Genomic DNA, 17,734 nt, shown 5'->3' on the forward strand with positions numbered 1-17,734 from the left:
GTGCATTCTGCCCTCCTGCAAGGAGTGATAAACCCAACTTGTGGAACTATATGTGTGGCCCAATTTGTTTAGCCAAAGACCACTGGAAATATCAAGAAATACTGTTCATTTAGAGGGATGTGATAAGGTATTGAGATAATGCTAAAAACTTCCTGTTAAACGTTTTTAATTGATGGGATTGCCTCATTAGTCTCTTAATCTGTAACAGTTCTCCTTGAAATTTTAGCTTAAATTTAAATAGCCACATGTGGATAGCATATTAGACGGTCAGGCTATGATGATCAAGATAGGTAAAATATTGATAATTATCAAAGCTGAGTGTTGATGACATAAGGATTCACTATACTGTTCTATTCTCATGTGCTTGAAAATTTCGTCATGAAAAGTTTAAAAAAAATTTAAAAGAAGGGGGGGCGCCTGGGTGGCTCAGTTGTTCAGCTTCTGCCTTCGGCTCAGGTCATGATCCCAGTGTCCTGGAATCGAGCCCCACATTGGGCTCCCTGCTCAGCGGGAAGCCTGCTTCTCCCTCCCCCTCACTCCCCCTGCTTGTGTTCCCTCTCTTGCTCTCTCTGTCAAATAAATAAATAAATAAAATATTTTAAAAAATTTAAAAGAAGGAAAAGATAAAGACATTTTTAAGTAAAGACCTGAGAGAGTTTACCCATCAAAAGACCATCACTAAAGTAAATTCTCAGTATTCCAGGAAATGGGAATTTGTGCAACATTTTGAAATGTTAAAAAAGTAGACTGAACAAAAATCAAATGGGTAAAACTAAGTGAACCTTGATCATATAAAATGGTAATAATAGTATCTAATTTGTGAGATGGAAAAGCAAGCTAGAATCCTAATACTGAATAATAAAAACACATAAATTTGGAGGGAGGTGATTGCAGTTTTATGTTCCTTATATTCTTGCAGGAGGGAATAGAGATGTTGATTAGCTTCTGACTTTAAGTGTGCCTAATAAGATAGCTAGGGTGACCATTAAAGGAATGGACTCAGCAGGTTTAACTCACAGTCTAGAAGAAAAAATGGAATGAAAAAAAAAAAACACCTCAATTATCCCAAAAGTAAGAAAAATAAGCAGGGAAAAGAAACAAACAAAAGAAGCAGGTAAAATAAAAAGCACAGTGCAAGACAGTAGAACATATTGATATCAATAATCACAATGAATATACAGGTAAATGGATTAAACTCTACAGTTTAAAAGCAAAGACTGACATGTTAGGTTAAGATGAATTCCAGCTCTATGCTCTTTCATGAGATGCATTTAAAACCAAAAGAAGGGCACCTAGGTGGCTCAGTCTGTTACACATCTGCCTTTGGCTCAGTTCATGATCCCAGGGTCCTAGGATAGAGCTCTGCATCAGGCTCTCTGTTTGGTGGGGAGCCTGCTTCTCCCTCTCCCTCTGCCTCTCCCCCTGCTTGTGCTCTCTCAAATAAATAAATAAAATCTTTAAAAAAAAACACAGAAAGACTGAATCTCAAAAATAAAAATGATACACCAAGCAAATATTAACCAAAATTGTTTGATTTCACAAATTTTTTTTTTTAAATGTAGGCTCCATGCCCAGTGTGGAGCCCAACATGGGGCTTGAACTCACAACTGTGAGATCAAGACCTGAGCTGAAATCAAGAGTCGGACACTTAACCGACTGAGCCACCCAGGTACCTCTGATTTCACACCTTTTAAAACAAAAGGCAGGGTGCCTGGGTGGCTCAGTCGTTAAGTATCTGCCTTTGGCTCAGGTCATGATCCCAGGGTCCTGGGATCGAGTCCCGCATCGGGCTCCCTGCTCGGCAAGAAGCCTGCTTCTCCCTCTCCCACTCCCCCTGCTTGTGTTCCTGCTCTCGCTGTCTCTCTGTCAAATAAATAATAAAATCTAAAAAAAAAAAAAGGCATTATGAAAGGCAACTACATTAGAATATAAGGTTCAGTTCACTAGGAAGATATAAAGATTCTGAAGTTGTGCACACTCACAGTCTCATCAAAGCTAACAACATTAAAGGAGAAATAGACAAATCACCATCAGTGTCAAACACTTTAACATACTGTCAGTGATGCAGAGATTAGTGGTAAAAAAAAAAAAAAGAGGATATAAAGATTTGAATAGTAAAATGAACAAGCTTCACTTAAAACACTTACAAACACTACGTTCAATAAATGGAGAATACACATATTTTTTTCAATCACACGTGGAGTGTTTACAAAAACTAGCTCTCTTCCTATAATATACAGCTAGTCTTAAAGCTTTCAATTTTAGTATATGTGCTGCTGACGTGAGCACTAGTTTTAAAACTTTCAAAGGATTTATATACAGTTTTGTTCCTTGACCAAAATGAAATTCAGTTAAAAAAGAAAACTATTATGTTGAGCCATATGACACTGCCATTTCTTTTTTTTTTTTAAGATTTTATTTATTTATTTGATAGAGAGAGAGCGAGTACAAGCTGGGGGAGCCGCAGGCAGAGGGAGAGGGAGAAGCAGGCTCCCCACTGAACAAGAAGCCCAATGTGGGGCTCAATCCCAGGACCCTGGGATCATGACCTGAGCTGAAGGCACACGCTTAACTGACTGAGCCACCCAGGTGCTCCAACACTGCCATTTCTATAGGTAAAAAAATGGTGGAAAGTTAGCATGTTCATATGGTTCGATCTAATATGAAAAGCCATACATTTGGAGTTTAGAGAACATCATCTTTATGAATAACTCATGAATAAAATATATAATAAATTAAATTGGAAATTAGAAAATACATCCTATGGTTATCGATCAGTTCTAAGTACCAAAACTTGTAAGCTGCAGCTAAACTAGGCCTTAGGGAAAAAAAAGCAAGCTTCATATACTTACATTAGAGAGAAATGAAGTTAAAAATTAATGTTTCCAGTTTAAGAATTTAGAGGAAAAAAAAATCCCAAAATAAAAGAAGAAAAGTTAAAGGAAGGAAAGAGAAAAAAATGAACTAGAAAACAAAAAGTAGGGGCGCCTGGGTGGTGCAGTTGGCTAAGCAGCCAACAACTCCTGGTTTCAGCTCAGATTATGATCTCAGGGTCGTGAGATCAAGCCCCGCCTCGGGCTCCACACTGAGCACAGAGTCTGCTTGAGATTCTCTCACCCTCTCCCTCTGCCCCTCCCACTTGTGCACTCTTTCTCTAAAGTAAGTAAATAAATCTTTAAAAAAAAAAAACCCCAAAGTAGAGATTAATCAAGCAAAAAAAATGAGGTCCTTTGAAATTAATGAAATAGGAAGAAGTCATGCAGGATTATTCAAGAAAAGAAGGGAGAAGGCTCAAAGAAAATTAAGAAACACCGCCCCCCACAATTATAGACACTACAGAGATTAAACATATAAGATATTATGATTAACTTTATGCCAATCAAGCTTAAAACTCACAGGAAATAGATAAATTTCTTGAGAAATAAAAAAATGACTCTACAGAAACAAACAAACCGAGTAGTGCTAAAATTACAAAAAATGAACTAGGCGGTGATGGCTATACAACATTGTGAATGTGATTAATGCCACTGAATTGTATGTTTAAAATGCTTATAATGGCAAATTTTATGTTTTCATATATATGTATATAATACACATATGTACATAACACATGTGATATACACGTGTATGACATATACACATGCGTGTGTATACAGCATGTGTTTATATGTATAATAAAAATATATATAATAAAATATATATGTTAATATATATTATATATTTTAAAGTAGGCTCCACATGCAGCATGGAGCCCAATGTGGGGCCTGAACTCACAACCCTGAAATCAAGACCTGAGCCAACATCAAGAGTCAGACACCCAAACAACTGAGCCACCCAGGCGCCTCTTATGTTATATATATTTTTCATCACAATAAAAAAATGCAGGAAAAAACCCAAAATAATCTGGGCTGTTGCTGACCTGCTCAGAGAGATTCAGGCCTCCCCAGCCCCAAGAACTTACTGCCTGGACAGATATCTTAATCAAAACAAAATATAAAACAAAGAAAAAAACAAAATAAAGATCTAGGCATTTAAATTTCCCCACAAAGAAAACACCAGGCTTGGGTTGTATAAGTCAGTTCTGCCATTCAAAGAGGAGAGAATTCCAATCTGACTCAAAATTTTCCAGGGATCAGACACACTTATGAAGACTCTGGTTAAATCACATATTTGTATATTACTAAACATTAGTAGAGATAATAACTTACTGAATCTATAAAGCAAGAGTTATATATTTAGGTTTTATTTAGAAATTTAGGCATCATGCAAAACTCCAGAATTGTGCATGACCCAAATGTCATGTTTGCATTTTGGTTATTCTATTACAATACCTTATACAATTACCACAAGGGAGAAAGGAGAAGGAGATGGACACGCCTCTTTTATAAAAAATTTACAAAACAGTTTGACTTAATCAAAGGGATTACCTTGATTAAGGGTATAAAGGGAAGAAGAACGTTCTTTGTGACTGGTATAATATTGACATTAAGCATTACACGGCCACAGTAAAAAAACAAAATGCTAGGCCAATCTCATTAATAAACACAAATAACCTAAAGTTCAAACCAAATACATCAATAAATGACAATCTTAATATATCAGAACCAAGTTGAGTTTATCCCAGGAATACCAGAGATGCTTATTAGAAAATCAATTAATATAATTTGTTTTATTCATAGATCAAAGGAGAAAACCATGATCATCTCAATGAAAGAGTGTTTTGTAATAGCCAACATTTCACATAACTTAAAAATAATCTTAACCAACTCTACTAAAAAAACACAATTCAAGGGGCACCTGGGTGGCCCAGTTGGTTGAGCATCCAATTCTTGACTTCAGCTCAGGTCATGATCTCAGGGTCCTGGGATGGAGCTCCTCCCCTGCCCTCAGTGGGGAGTCTGCTTCTCTCTCTCCCTCTCCCCCTCCCTCTCGCTCATGCTTTCTCTCAAATAAATAAAACCTTTAAAAACAAAACAATCTTAGTAAATAAAGAAAAGAAAGAACACAAGTAAATGTCTTTAACTGGAAAATGTATCAGAACTTAGAACAAACAGTAACTTCTAGGGATAAGCTGAGGGCCTTTGAAACATGGAAAAAGACAGTGGTGACTCCTCTAGTCAAGTTTGAAGTCTTAGCCAGTGTTGGATATTAGGGAGGGTTGGGGAGAAATGCAGGGTGGGGATGGGGGAACAAGGATAGGGAGACATAACAGATCGGAAGATTATAGAGGAAGAATAAATCTGTCATTATTCACAGAGGATATGACCGTTACGTAAACATCCAAGAATCTACAGGCAAATTATTTGAAAACCAAAGAGGTCTGCAACTTGCTAGATGGAAAATAAACACTCTGAAGCTTCAAAATAGAACAAGGCTGGGGCATCTGGGTGGCTCAGTCCTTAAGCGACTGCCTTCGGCTCCGGTCATGTTCTCAGGGTCCTGGGATCGAGCCCCGCATCGGGCTCCCTGCTCAGCGGGAAGCCTGCTTCTCCCTCTCCCACTCCCCCTGCTTGTGTTCCCTCTCTCCCTATCTCTCTGTCAAATAAATAAATAAAGTCTTAAAAAAAAAAAAAAAAGAACAAGGCCCATGGACCAGGGCGGTTGGCAGTACCTAGAAATACTACACACGACCCAACAACTTTACCTCTAAAAATCGACCCTGGTGTAGGAATGGGAAGAAACACGCACAAGCCCATACAGAGGGGAACAACTCAATCGTCAGTCCACAGGGACTAGGATGTATCCCCAGAACTCCAAGCGGGGGTGGGGGGGTGGGTGGTGAGGAAAGATCTTTGAACTTACGAGTATTTCAAGGCAATGCCGTTAACACAGAAAGTGAAATACAGAAAAGGGCATTTTCTTGTGGAAAAATAACTAATTCGGGGGAGAATTTTAAAGAGAGGCGTACAGGGGATGGGCTGAAGACCTCCCAGTAGCACCCTGACCGCATCTCCCCACCTGCTTCCTTTCGGGGCCCGACGGCCGGGCCGCGGATGCAAGGGGGTCGAGGCTCAGGGAGGACAAGCAGGGACACCCGGGGGCCCCGGTGCGGAAAGGCGCGCGATGAGGCCCGGAGAGAGTGCCGTGACCCCGGAAGAGCTGGTGCTGGACACCGTGCCCTTGACCCCTCCCCAATCCCGCACAGCAATCTTTAACCCGCATAACCACACCTGGGCTACAGCCAGGCGAAGTAAACCGCCAATGGACAAAAAAGCGGGTCTCAGCTTCCGCAGCGGCCCCGGAAGAGAGCACCCGCCGGACGCACTTCCGCTTCCGGCCACGGGTTGCTCGTGGCCGAGGCGCTGCTGGGTAAAAGTGCAGAAGTAAGTTTTTTATTCCCTCAGAGGAAGGGGAGTGCTCCTGGCGGGCTCCGTCCGTAGGGTATCCCACATTTGACCTCGGGTGGTGAGTTCACGCCCCACCTTAGGTGCAGACATAAAAACGAGTAAACGGGCAACGCGAAGCGCTGAGCAACTTGCTTTTGATCGCAGAGCCGTCTTTGACGCTATAAGACCTACCCAAGGGGAAAAAGTAGTTTCTCAAGACTGAAAAAGGGGCTGAGCGGCACAGGAAAAGGGGCCTAAACCTCACTTCTAAGCCATTATGGATTCACCTGTGAGGTCACTGCCCCTCCTATCTTCCTAACCAAAGTAAGTCCCCACCGAGGTCGGACTCAATTTAAACAATTATATCCTGGTATTTAAAAACAAAAAGCAAAAATTAAACAACAAAACGTTGGGTATCAATCATCGGTTTAAATTACCCACCAAAAAATGGTATTTTATTAGGGCCCCGAGAATTGACTTAAATCTGCATAAACGGAGTCCATGATATAAAAGTGAAAATCCCAATCTGGTAGAGAAAAAGGTGGATATTACATCCTTTGGGGTTGTTGTTCCTATATTTAGACACTCCAAAACTCACGATTTAAAAAAGCTCCATAACCCCCTTTGTGACTTTTCCTGACACCCCCATGAATAAAACATCTGCCTAGACACAGAAGGATTTAAGAATTAAGAGAACCATTATTAATATTATTTAATGAAACTACCCAGTAGTGTGGAGATCTGTGGTTAAAAGAAATCTCAATCCCTTCGTGGTGGGCTGTGCTTCTCAGGCAGAGGGCTCCATAAAATGCCTTCCAGTAAACAGAAGGCCCTTTAAGTGCTAGGAACCTAAATACTAACATTAAATTTATAGATTAGAACCATGTGTTTAAAACAGAAAAATTTCCAGCACCTGACTAGCTCAGTTGGTGGAGCATCTCAGGGTTTTAAGTTCCAGCCCCATGTTGGGTGTAGATTAAATAAACTTAAAAAAATTTAAAAATGTAAAATTTTCAATCTATATTTCCCCCAAAAGAGATTTCAAGGAAGCTAGGGTCTTTTCTTTACCACATAATGAGCACAGCCTTACAAAGTTCTAGCTGAACTGTGAGGACGTTTACACACTTTCATTGACCAAGGACTCTTGTCTTTGGGCACAAAGCAAGACATTTTGAGACAGAAGGAAAACGCTCACTAGCCCTCCCGAGCTCCACTGGACACACACACAGCCTTGGCCAATAACTCTGCCCTGGCCATCATTGTTTGTGCACTGCACTGGAAGCCTAGAGCCTTTCGTTCCTAGAGGAAATGACAAAGCTGCACGTACAGATGCACAGATCAGGTTGCTTGTTCACAGAAATGCAGCCTACGGCGCCTGGGTGGCTCAGTTGGTTGAGCGACTGCCTTCGGCTCAGGTCATGATCCTGGAGTCCCGGGATCGAGTCCCGCATTGGGCTCCCTGCCCAGCAGGAAGTCTGCTTCTCCCTCTGACCCTCCCCCCTCTCAGGTGCTCTCTCTCTCAAATAAATAAATAAAATCTTAAAAAAAAGAAATACAGCCTAGAAAAGAGCTCACTAATGAAATTTGATTCTATCGTTTAACAGTTTTTGGGGGGATGAGGGTTGGAAAAGGAAATTCCAGAGTCAAATGGTCCAGAAATTCAGTTAGTTGAATGTCTTCTCACAACTGGATCTGCTCCCTGCTGCCACAGTGAACCCTAGGCCCTCACCTCAAAGCTCTTCTACTCAAAGGACTACCAAGGGCTGATCCTACCTCCCATGGCTACAAACATTTGGGGCAGGGCACTAATTTTTATATCAAAGATAAACAGAGGGAACCCACATAGATGCCTTCAAGGTGCCAAGCAGAACCTGGGGACATGAATGGGGTTGGCATAAAAAACTACTGCACCAGATGTGAATTTCCCATTCGCATGAATCTCATTTGAGAACTAACTAATAACACACACTTCTCTCACTGGGGCCCCTAAGGGCTTTGACAGTCCATCCAGATTTGGGGTAAGCAGGGTAGAAATGCTGGAGATTTCCTCACAAGCATTATAAAAAGCCATGTTATTTATACTAGGCCACCACTGGCTCATACAAATACAAGAACACTTTGTGATGCACTTGCCTAAAATCCTTACGCTCTTATAGCAAAAAGGACCTCAAATTGAGAACAGGCTTTCAATCTCAATGCGTAGCTCTTCTTCCATTAGAAATGTCTGCATTTGTATTTCTGGTTTGTGCATTATTGACCAAGTTTTCAGATTTAAAAAAAAAATGACTACTTTAGGATTAAAAAAAAGTCCCTCTCACCATTTATACCAAGATCAAAACCTGGCAAAATTGTACCACATATGGGTTAAGAGCAGAGACATTTTTCAATACAAATTCCCAGAAACTAAGGATTTCAGGGTTCCAAAATTAAAATCTCTAGCTTCATTAAATGCCTGTGTATACTTTTAAAAAATTATCTACCTGCCCTTGCCAAATGCTAAGTTTTTTACAATAGACAAATGAAGATTTCTTTCTTTTTTGATGACCGCAACAAATTTTTCATTTTCTTAAAATTTCTGAAAACCAACACATATAACTGTGATAACCTGAAATTAAATCATTTGTACAGTCACAGGTGCCAAAACAGTGGAGAAAAATTAACATCCCTTCTATTTGTGGCTGTGAATTTGAAGAATGATTACTAACAAGCAAAATGAGAAGCAAAAAAGTCAGTCTTATTCTGATATGATTTTACTGTGATTTAATAGGTCTCTGGTGCCAGCCATGGTGGTATTCAGGTTCATTTTGGGATCTGCAGAATAAGTGGCTTAATAATAAAATCCTGTGCTTAATTACTGTCATGCTTATATTCTGGAATATTTGATGTCTAACAAGACTGTACACAATGTGCATGTGCAATCAGATGGATGAAACTGCCTGTGTAATTTCCACAATGAGAGGGGAAAGAAACAGGAGGAGTAAAAATAAGGAGATAAAAATTATTCATTAAAATTAATCAAAAAACTCAGAAAAATTATTCAATCACAGTTGCAAAACCATAGGTCAGTCTTCACTCCTATCAAGGTCCAGCCTACGACTATCTATCACTTCTGCCAAAATGCGTGTTTCACATTCTTTACAATTAGTACTTGGCCACATTTTGAAAGCGAGGGCAGATTCAGTTCTGCTGGCAGTTCTGGGTCAGCTGCAACATCAACAATGGGTTTCTGTGTGGAGATATCTGTGTTCCAATTGAACTGTGAGTTCTCTGCTGAGGGGAACACAATAATTCCGAAAATCTGGCCACTTGTAATATGGAACCCAGAGGAACAGAATTTGGCTGCTGTTAATTCTGGATGAGGCCAGAAAGCCTGGAGTCAGTGGCTGGGGTTACTCTGTTAGCTTTAAAAACTGGATGGTTTAAAGTGAAACACTGAGCTAGAATCCACCAGAAATGATGGTGGATATTTCATGTCATATAAATCACATAAGCAGAATAAGAACAGTGGCTCCCTCAGAGTTGTAATGAAGATGAAGTGACTCAATCCATGGAAAGCTTTCAGGGCATTTCGTGGCATGCAGTAAGTGCAAAATAGTTGGGAGGTCTCACCAACCCTTGAGTCATAACTGTTATAAAACTTAACTGTTATAAAGTTTCCACTGACATTTGGTAACAATCATTTGCCTTATTAATGATCTCATTTAGCAAAAGGAAATGAGGCTTAGGAGAGGCTTAGGGAAGCACCCCAAACACATGGCTCAAAAGCAACAATGGCAGGACCCACAGTCCAGCAGTCAGGCTCCAGTCTGAGCCCTTAACACCTAGGCTCTACTTGGGCAAAAAGCAAGTCAAATTCTGAAGCACCCTGGAATTTTCTCAGTTAACTGTCTAGACCACTGAAGAGACTAATCATAAAAAAGAGAAAGAGGGTAAGTCTGTTATGGTTATTATTGCTGTGTAACAAACTACCCCAAACACAGTGATACATAACAGCAGTTCTCAAAATGTGGTTGCCAAACTGAAGGACCCCAAGACACTTTCAGGCAGTCTGTGAGGTCAAAACTATTGTTATAGTAGTTCTATTATTTACCATTTCATCACGTTGACATTTATATATATGATATAAAAGCAATGGTGGGTAAAATTGCTGTCACCTTGGCAGAAATCAAGGCAGCGGCATCAGGTGCCACAGTCATTGTATTCTTCGTTGCCACATACTCATGATAAATAAGAAATCCAGTTTTCCTGGGCGCCTGGGTGGCTCAGATGGTTAAGCATCTGCCTTCGGCTCAGGTCATGATCCCAGGGTCCTGGGATCGAGTCCCGCATCGGGCTTCCTGCTGGGTGGGGAGCCTGCTTCTCCCTCTGCCTCTTCCTCTCTCTCTCTTTCTCTGACTCTCATGAATAAATAAATAAAACATTAAAAAAAAAAAAAAAGAAATCCAGTTTTCCTTAAAAATGTCCTTGAGGCAACAGAAAAATCTGGAAAATGTATATATCTGCAACCATGATGTTGGCAGTTTCTCAACATTTACAAACCTTTCTGCTATGATCAATAGTTATATTAGTGCATGATGCTTCATAATAAAATAAGTCAACATTTGAAAAATATGCATAATGTAGTACACTATTTCCTATATGAGTTAACACATGATGGCACAAAATCACATACAGGTAAAATATCCAAAGTGCAAGAAAAATCAATGGATTTTAATGTAACAGAACAGGAAAAGTTCACTGATAGAACTTCATACTCCACAGTGCAACTAAATCTTTAAGAAACTACCATTAGTTGAATTTTGGCAAAGTATCAAAGAGCCAAAATTATATGAAAATACTTTTCTTTTCCAACCATGCATCTCACTGAAGCTTAATTTTCTATATACATTTCATCTATATACATTTCATCAATTTTATGGCAAAAAATTGAATGCAGAAGCATGTATGAGACTCCAGCTGTCACCAATTAAGCTAGAAAAAATGATTTATAAAAATTTTTTTGTAAAGCTTGTCATTCATCTGATAAGGAAAAAAAATAATGACACCTGTTAAAGATGGTAAGGCAGACTTTTTTCAGCCATCGAGATAGGTACAGGGACCACTGCAACAAGACTTTACAGTGGGGGAGAGAATGGGCTCAAGTTCAAATACAGCATGGTAAGTGGGAACTTATAGCCAAGAAGCAGGATAGGGGTCAGTGGATGGAAAATTACTAAGAGGAAACAAGAGGGGTTAGGAATTCTGGCTGAACTGACCTAACAATCTTTGCTGAAGACAGGCCAGGGTGATTAGAAAGCACCTGAAGGATGGTGGAGGATAAGGGAACTCTTGCTAAACTGACTTAGCAGGGCTCTTATTAAAACTGGATTTTATAAGGAAGTGCACAGATGGACCCAGGAAAAGGTTCAGGAGACTTACTAAAGTTTGGTCAAGAAGAGACTCTCACTTCTCACATTTTTTGTTTTCATTTTGGAAAATAGTAATTTTCCTAAGTAGGTACATTATGAAATGAATTATAAATATTTGAAACATCTGTCTTAACTTCTAATATGTCAAATACTCATAGATACAATGCCCATAATAGAGCATTTTGGATGCTCAATTTTAAGGAGTATACAGGAGTCCTGAGGTCAAAAAGTTTGAAAACTGCTGGTGTGGACCCACCACCATTTTATTATTTTCACAGATCATGAGTCAGGAATTTGGACAAGACACAAAGGGAATGAATGGATTGTCTCTGCTCTACAAAGACCAGGGCCTTATCTGGGAAAACTCACACAGCTCAAGATGACTCCAAAGACAAGGGCCTGGAGTCATCTGGAGACTCACACATGCATCTGGTTGCCTTCCTTGAAATAGCTAGAGGGCTATTCCTCTAGCTATTGATGGAGTTTTATAGACCTAAAATGGAGTTTTATAGACCTATTTCATCTTGCTCCACTGTTGAGAGGAGCATCTCCATGTAGCCCCTCCATGTCACAGCATAACTGCTGGTTTCCAAGGGAAGCATACCAACTGGCAGTATCCCAACAGAGGAAGATGCCAAGATAACCAGGAGGGAATTGCACGGTCTCTTATGACCTAGATTGGGAAATCACATGGCATCATTTATATTGTACTCCTCTAGGGGAAAGTCAAAAGTATGCCCAGATTCAAGGGGAGGGAACGGTGTCAAAGAATTTTGGGGCCAAGTTTTAAAATCATCAGTCTGCCACAAATTATTTATATACCTTCCACATACACAAATAGTCACCGCCTATTAAAACCATGCCAAAATCTTGTGCCCATAGTATCAGACTCAAGTTCTATGTCCAGAATCTTGACATCTAAAGTCTGGAAAAGACTGCTTGGTTTGAGTATGTTACTCTTGAAGATTTGTGAAGTAAAGAGACAAGTTATTTACTCCCCACACACACACCATATATATATATTATTTATATATATATATATAATTGTGAGAGGAGGAAAGGATAATCAGAATAGACATTCATATTAAGAAAGGCGTGGGAGGTGCCTGGCTGGCTCAGTCACAAGAGCATGCGACTCTTGATCTCAGGGTTGTGAGTTCAAACCCCACACTGGGTGTAGAGATTACTAAAAAAATAACCTTAAAAAAAATAAAATGCTGGCTGCTTATCATTAAAAAAGGAAGGAAGGAGTGGGAGGAATGGGAGGCCTACTATAGCCAATGATCCATAGCAATTCTGAAAGACAGGAATATCTTGTCTATTCCTTTAAGGAGCAGTACTGCATCATAGGAATGATTCTCTGTGGAGTTCTGCTACCTGAATCATACTTGTTTTCCCATAGGACCATATTTTTAATGGAGTCTTATAGACCTATTTCATCTTGCTCCCTGCCCAAAGTTTTTGGATTCAAAGGTCTCTATTCACTTTAAGACTTTTTTTTTTTTTTAAACAACAGTTTTAGGTTCACAATGAAACTGAGCAAGGTACAGAGATTTTCCATATACTCCTGCCCCCACAATGCATAACCTCCACCATTACTAACATTTCACACCAGAGTGGTAAATCTGTTACAGCTGATGAACCAACATTGACATATCATCACCCATAGTTCCTTAGGGTTCACTTTTTGTGTTGTGCATTCTAAGGTATGGACAAATATAGAATGATATATTCACCATTATAGTATCATACAAGGTATTTCACTGCCTTCAAAATCCCTTGTGCTTTGCCTATTCATACCCCAAGCTGCCCCTCCCCCAACCCAACAACCACTGATCTCCATTGTTTTGCCTTTTCCATGATGTCGTAAGAATTGGAATCATACAGTATGTAACACTTCCAGATTGACTTCCTTCATTTAGTAATATGCATTTAAGGTGCTTCCAGGTCTTTTTAAGGCCTGATAGTTCATTCTTTTTAAGTGCTGGATATTCCATTGTCAGGATGCGCCAGTTTATTTATTCGTTTACCTACTGAAGGCATTCATTCACCTATTGAAGTTTTGGCAATTAGGAATAAAACTGCTATAAACATTCATGTGCAAACAAACAAAACAACTCTGAAACACCATGCATGTGTTGGTTTTTGAATGAACTTAAGTTTTCAACTTCTTTGGGTAAATACCAAGGACCCTGGATACTGGATCATTTGGTAAGAGTACATTTAGTTTTGGGGCGCGTGGGTGGCTCAGTTGGTTAAGCAACTGCCTTCTGCTCAGGTCATGATCCTGGAGTCCCGGGATCGAGTCCCACATCGGGCTCCCTGCTAGGCGGGGAGTCTGCTTCTCCCTCTGACCCTCTTCCCTCTCGTGCTATCTCTCATTCTCTCTCAAATAAATAAAATAAAATCTTAAAAAAAAAAAAAAAAAAAAGAGTACATTTAGTTTTATAAGAAACCACCAAACTATTCCAAGGCAGCTGTACAATTTTGTTTTCCCACCAGCAAAGAAGCATTCGGTGCTGTCAGTGTTCCAGATTTTGGCCATTCTCATAGATGTGTACTGCTATCTCATTTTAATTTGTATTTTTCTGATGACATGATGTAGAGCATCTTTTCATAAATGCTTATTTGCCATCTGTACATCTTCTGTGGAGAAATGTCTCTTAAAGTCTTTGGCCCATTTTTGATAGGCTATTTCTTACTGTTGAGTTTTAGGAGTTCCTTGTATATTTTGGGTAACGGTCCTTCATCCAAATGTGTCTTCTGCAAATATTTTCTCCCAACTTGTCTTCTCACTCTCTTGACAAGGTCTTTCAGAGAGCCTAAGTTTTTAATTTTAATGAAGTCCAGTATATCAATTCTTTCTTTTACAGATCAAGCCTTCAGTTTTATATTTAAAAAGGTATTGCTACATCCAAGGACATTTAGGTTTTCTCCTATGTTACCTTCTAGGAGTTTATAGTTTTGTATTTTCCACTTAGGTTTACAATGCATTTTGAGTTAATTTTTGTGAAGAGTGTTCGGTGTCTAGATTCATTCTTTTGCATGTGGATGTCTGATTGTTCCAGCATCATTTGTTGGAAAGAATTTCCTTCACTCCCACTGCCTTTGCTCCTTTGTCAAAGATCAGCTGACTATTTAAGTGGGCCTATTTCTCAGCAACCTGTTCTGTTCCATCAATCTGTCTATTCTCTTACCACCACCAGCCGTCTTAATGCAGCTTTATATTAAGTCTTGAAGCCAGGTAGTTTCAGTCCTCCAACTTTGTTCTTCTCCTTCAATATTGTGTTGTCTATTCTGGGTCTTTTGCATCTCCATATAAACATCAGAATCAGTCTGTCAATATCCACAAAATAAGTTGCTGGAATTTTGACTGGATTGAATCTATTAGTCAAGTTGGGAAGAACATCTTGACAATACAGAGTCTATCCATGAACATTAAATACCTCTCCATTTATTTAGTTCTTTGATTTCATTCATCAGAGTTTTGTAATTTTCCCCATATAGACTTTGCACATATTTTGTTGTGCTAATATAAATAGTATTGTGTTTGCAATTTCAAATTCTATTTGTTCATTGCTAGTGTACAGGAAAACAATCGATGATTTCATGGATGTGTGTATGCATCAAAACGCAGGTCATACACTTAAAATATGTAGTTTATTGCATGGCAATTATACCTCAATAAATCTGTTCATTAAGAAAACCAAACTCAATAATAACAAACCAAAGACTCTAACAAGAAAAAAGATATTTGAACATACATTTCACCAAAGATAAATGGATGACAAGTATGTGAAAAGATGTTCAACATCAATGGTCTTTAAAACTATTGGTCTACTTTAAGACACACACACAGAGACAACTCATTTAAGTAAAAATGGTTTTCTTTTCCAGTGTAACTTTTTTGTATGCAGTAAGTGAAGATTTGTACTCTAAAACTTTCCCAAATTTCTTACACTTTTAGGTTTTATTCAAAAATCTTTTGTAATAAAACAAAACAAAAAACCTTTTGTAACAAAGGTTTTTCATTTAAAAAACCCTTTTAGCACTTCAATTTTTATAAAAAAAAAATGTAAGATATTTACTGAAAGCACTGTTTTTACATTCACACAGAATCTCTCCAATGTGATTTATTACATGTAACATAAATTAACATGGTCTTTTCCACCTTCTCTAGATTTATAATTTACAGTTCCTCTCCAGTGTGAATTATGTTTCCTAATAACAAAGAATAATCAAAGGCTTTCCTATATCCCTTTCACTCATGGGATCTCTCCTAATGTGTGCTTTCATGTTTTCCCAAAGTGGGGGATAAGAATTAAAAAAAATCCTACACTTTTTACATTTATAAGATTTTTCATACCTGCGAAATCAGAGCTGAATAGTAAAGTATAAGGCAGAGCTAAAGCCTTCCTACATTCCTCATTAATAAGGTTACCTTCACTATGAATTAGTATATGTTTTCTAAGAGAAAGTATTAAAGGCTTTCCCATATTCTTTGCAAGCGTAAGCTTCGCTCAAGAGTGAAATCTTATACATTCTGTAAGGCATGAAGTAGTAAAGGTTTTCCCACATTCCTCATCTATATATGCCTTTTCCCCACTATGAGTTCTTAAATGTTGAATAAAGTATGTGGACTGAGGGACACCTGGGTGGCTCAGTTGGCTAAGTGTCTGCCTTCAGCTTAGGTCACGATCCCAGGGTCCTGGGATCGAGTCCCGTATCTGGCTCCTTGCTCAGCAGGGAGCCTGCTTCTCCCTCTGCCTGCTACTCCCCCTGCTTGTGCTCTAACAAATAATAAATAAAATCTTAAAAAAAAAAAAAAAAAAAAGATATGTGAACCGAGTAAAGGCTTTCCCACAGTCCTTACATTCAAAAGGTCATCCAGCAGTGTGAGTTCTCATGTGTACTGTAAAGCCTGATGAAATAGTGAAGGCTCTCCCACCCTTTTTACATTTACATGGCTTTTCTCCAGTATGTGTTATGTCGACTAAAGTGCAAAGAATACCTAAATGACTTCCCATATTCCTTACATTCAAAAGTTCTTTCTATACTGTGAATTCTTAAAGGTTTTCCCACACTGCTTACAATTATAGGGTTTTACTCAAGGGAGTTTGCATGTGACTTTTAAAGCAAGATGAGTTACTAAAGGCTTTCCCACATTCCTTACATTCATAAGGCTTCTCTCCAGTGTGAGTTCGTGTTTATAAGACCTGAAGAATCGGTAAAGGTTTTCTCACATTTACTACACTCATATGGTTTTTCTCCAGTGTGAACTCACATGTGAATATTAAGTTTTGGGAAACAAGTAAACTCTTTACTACACTCCTTGCAAACACAGTGTGTGTCTCTCATATGAAACCGTATACATTTAGCAAGATTTAGGGAACAAGGAAAGGCTTTCTCAAATTTCTTACATTCCATAGGCATCAGTTCACTTTGAGTTCTTAAATGATGAATAAGACAAGATCAGATAAAGGTTTTCCCACTCTTTAGATTTGTAGGACTTTTGTCTATTGTTCATTTGCATATACTCAAAAAGGCCTGTAGAATGAGAAAAAGCTTTCCTACATTCCTTAAAGGTATGTGGCCTTTCTCCACTATGAATTCTTACACATTCTCTAAGGTGTAAGGAAGAAGGAATGCCTTTCCCACAGTCCGTGCATTTACAGGGTTTCTTTCGAGTATAAGTTTTCTCACAAACAGATGTGGATTTTGGCTAAAAACTGTTTCACCACTGATTACACTTAGGAGGCTTTTCTCCATCATGGGTTTTGTTGTATAGATTAAGGGCAGAGTTCTTTGTGAAGGCTTTTACATACAAGTACATACATACTTGTGAGGTTGCACTCACAAGTTTTTTCCTAATGTGAGTAATCTGTAAATCTTAAAGCAGGAGTGTTCACTCAAGGCTTCTTCCCAATGGTTAAAATTAAACAATTCCTCTCCAGTATGGCTTCTCTCCTGTTGATGAAGAGATTATGATGACTTACAAAA

General features: G+C 38.9%; 1 protein-coding gene across 3 annotated transcripts in view; it reads right to left on the reverse strand.

The window, feature by feature from the left end:
• LOC118552901 (zinc finger protein 559-like) overlaps positions 1–17,734 on the reverse strand; it is a 28,525-nt gene that overhangs the window by 2,516 nt on the left and 8,275 nt on the right. The window contains exon 6 of one of the 3 annotated variants that reach the window (XM_078055908.1): positions 11,016–14,121. The exons of 1 other annotated variant lie outside the window; for it this stretch is intronic. In XM_078055908.1, the coding sequence (XP_077912034.1) occupies positions 14,113–14,121 (9 nt within the window). In that variant the 3' untranslated portion in view covers positions 11,016–14,112. Of the gene's footprint in view, positions 1–11,015; positions 14,122–16,525; positions 17,702–17,734 lie in introns of those variants that run through there. One more of the 3 variants, XM_036119661.2, reaches the window with a different exon arrangement.

This window comes from Halichoerus grypus, chromosome 1 (assembly GCF_964656455.1).
Source record: "Halichoerus grypus chromosome 1, mHalGry1.hap1.1, whole genome shotgun sequence".
NCBI lineage: Eukaryota > Metazoa > Chordata > Mammalia > Carnivora > Phocidae > Halichoerus > Halichoerus grypus.